General features: G+C 43.3%; 1 protein-coding gene across 1 annotated transcript; it reads right to left on the bottom strand.

Moving 5' to 3' along the window:
* Positions 1-248: 248 nt before the first annotated feature.
* LOC129573263 (uncharacterized) lies at positions 249-1,241 on the bottom strand. Its single transcript, XM_055453647.1, has one exon. It carries the CDS (start codon positions 1,239-1,241, stop codon positions 249-251), a length of 993 nt encoding a protein of 330 aa, XP_055309622.1.
* Between the last annotated feature and the right edge of the window lie 55 nt (positions 1,242-1,296).

The following is a 1,296-nucleotide window of genomic DNA, read 5'->3' as shown; positions in this document are numbered from 1 at the left end:
AAGCTGTAGACTCTACGTATTAGAATCGTACCATCAGTCTACTCAGTCACAGTCTTTGTTGTAGGTAAACTAGAGATTTGAAGTTCATAAAACAAGACCCGATTGTTTCTTTTCTTTAACACTTAATTTAATGAATTTCTTTCAAATTGAAAATAAGAATAAAATAATAAAAATGGATGCGTACAAAATGTGTGCAATTTTCTCTGAATGTGCTTAACGAAATGATTTGGAATGCGATGTTTCCCCGATCAAAACGATTCCCCGATCAAAAAATGGCCGGGCGTCAGCACATCCAAGTCGTCGATGTCAGATGTGAGTGGGCATAATGGTCTCGAATTGAGACACGATTCGATACGTACTAATACGGTTGACAATTCTTCGTATGTTAGTCGTGTGCCTTCGATGATGCGCTCCAAGTGGTACTTTGTTGACTTAACGTTGGCTTCCCACAAGCCACCGAAATTGGGTGAATGAGGCGGATTGAAATGCCATTGGATGCCTCTTTCAGCGAGCTTTGGTACGATATCTGATTCAATTGATTTGGCATTAAGCGCATTGTCTGCCCCAATGAAATTGGTGCCGTTGTCGCTGAACATGTGTTGGCACAGACCTCTGCGGCCGATGAATCGATGTAATGCACAAAGAAAATGTTCGGTTGACATACCTGTCACTGCTTCCAAATGGACTGCTTTCGTCGCGAGGCAGATGAACACCACAATGTATCCTTTGTGTGTAGTGTTTCCGCGATACTTTGATGATTTCAGTTCGATGGCACCGGTGTAATCAACACCCGTCGCTACAAACGGTCTCGTCGGTGGATTGACTCGATGATATGGCAAATTTCCCATCAATTGACTCGATACTTCAGGTTTGCTTCGAAAACATGTCACACATTTCCGTAGACGAGATGCAACGGTTTGTCGGCCGCTGACCAACCAATATTGATGACGCAAATGTGCTAACGTGAGGGACACACCTCCATGCAATGTGACTTCGTGCGAATGATCGATAAGCAATCGAGTGAAGTGATGACTCTTCGGCATGATGATAGGGTGACGTTGATCGTACGGAAAATTTGAACGCTGTAATCTGCCCCGTACTCGAATGATATTGTTCTGGTCGATGAATGGAGCCAAACCTTTGATTCGACTGTTGGTTAGCAGCGATTCGTTCGCTTGAATGGTGTGAATTTCTTTGCCGAATGCTTCACACTGAACCAATTTTAATCGACTGTGGTTCATTTCGATGGCCGACAATAAACCGCATCGTCGATTGTTTCGATTAATCTTTTGACTG

This window comes from Sitodiplosis mosellana, unplaced genomic scaffold (assembly GCF_009176505.1).
Source record: "Sitodiplosis mosellana isolate CC-2019 unplaced genomic scaffold, AAFC_SMos_1.0 Smas_scaffold_6033, whole genome shotgun sequence".
Taxonomy (NCBI): domain Eukaryota; kingdom Metazoa; phylum Arthropoda; class Insecta; order Diptera; family Cecidomyiidae; genus Sitodiplosis; species Sitodiplosis mosellana.
This window is presented reverse-complemented; position numbering and strand designations above follow the sequence as displayed.

What these genes read in the sequence shown, in the direction of transcription:
- LOC129573263 (XM_055453647.1), bottom strand. Translation starts at nt 1,241, where the DNA reads ATGAACCACAGTCGATTAAAATTGGTTCAGTGTGAAGCATTCGGCAAA.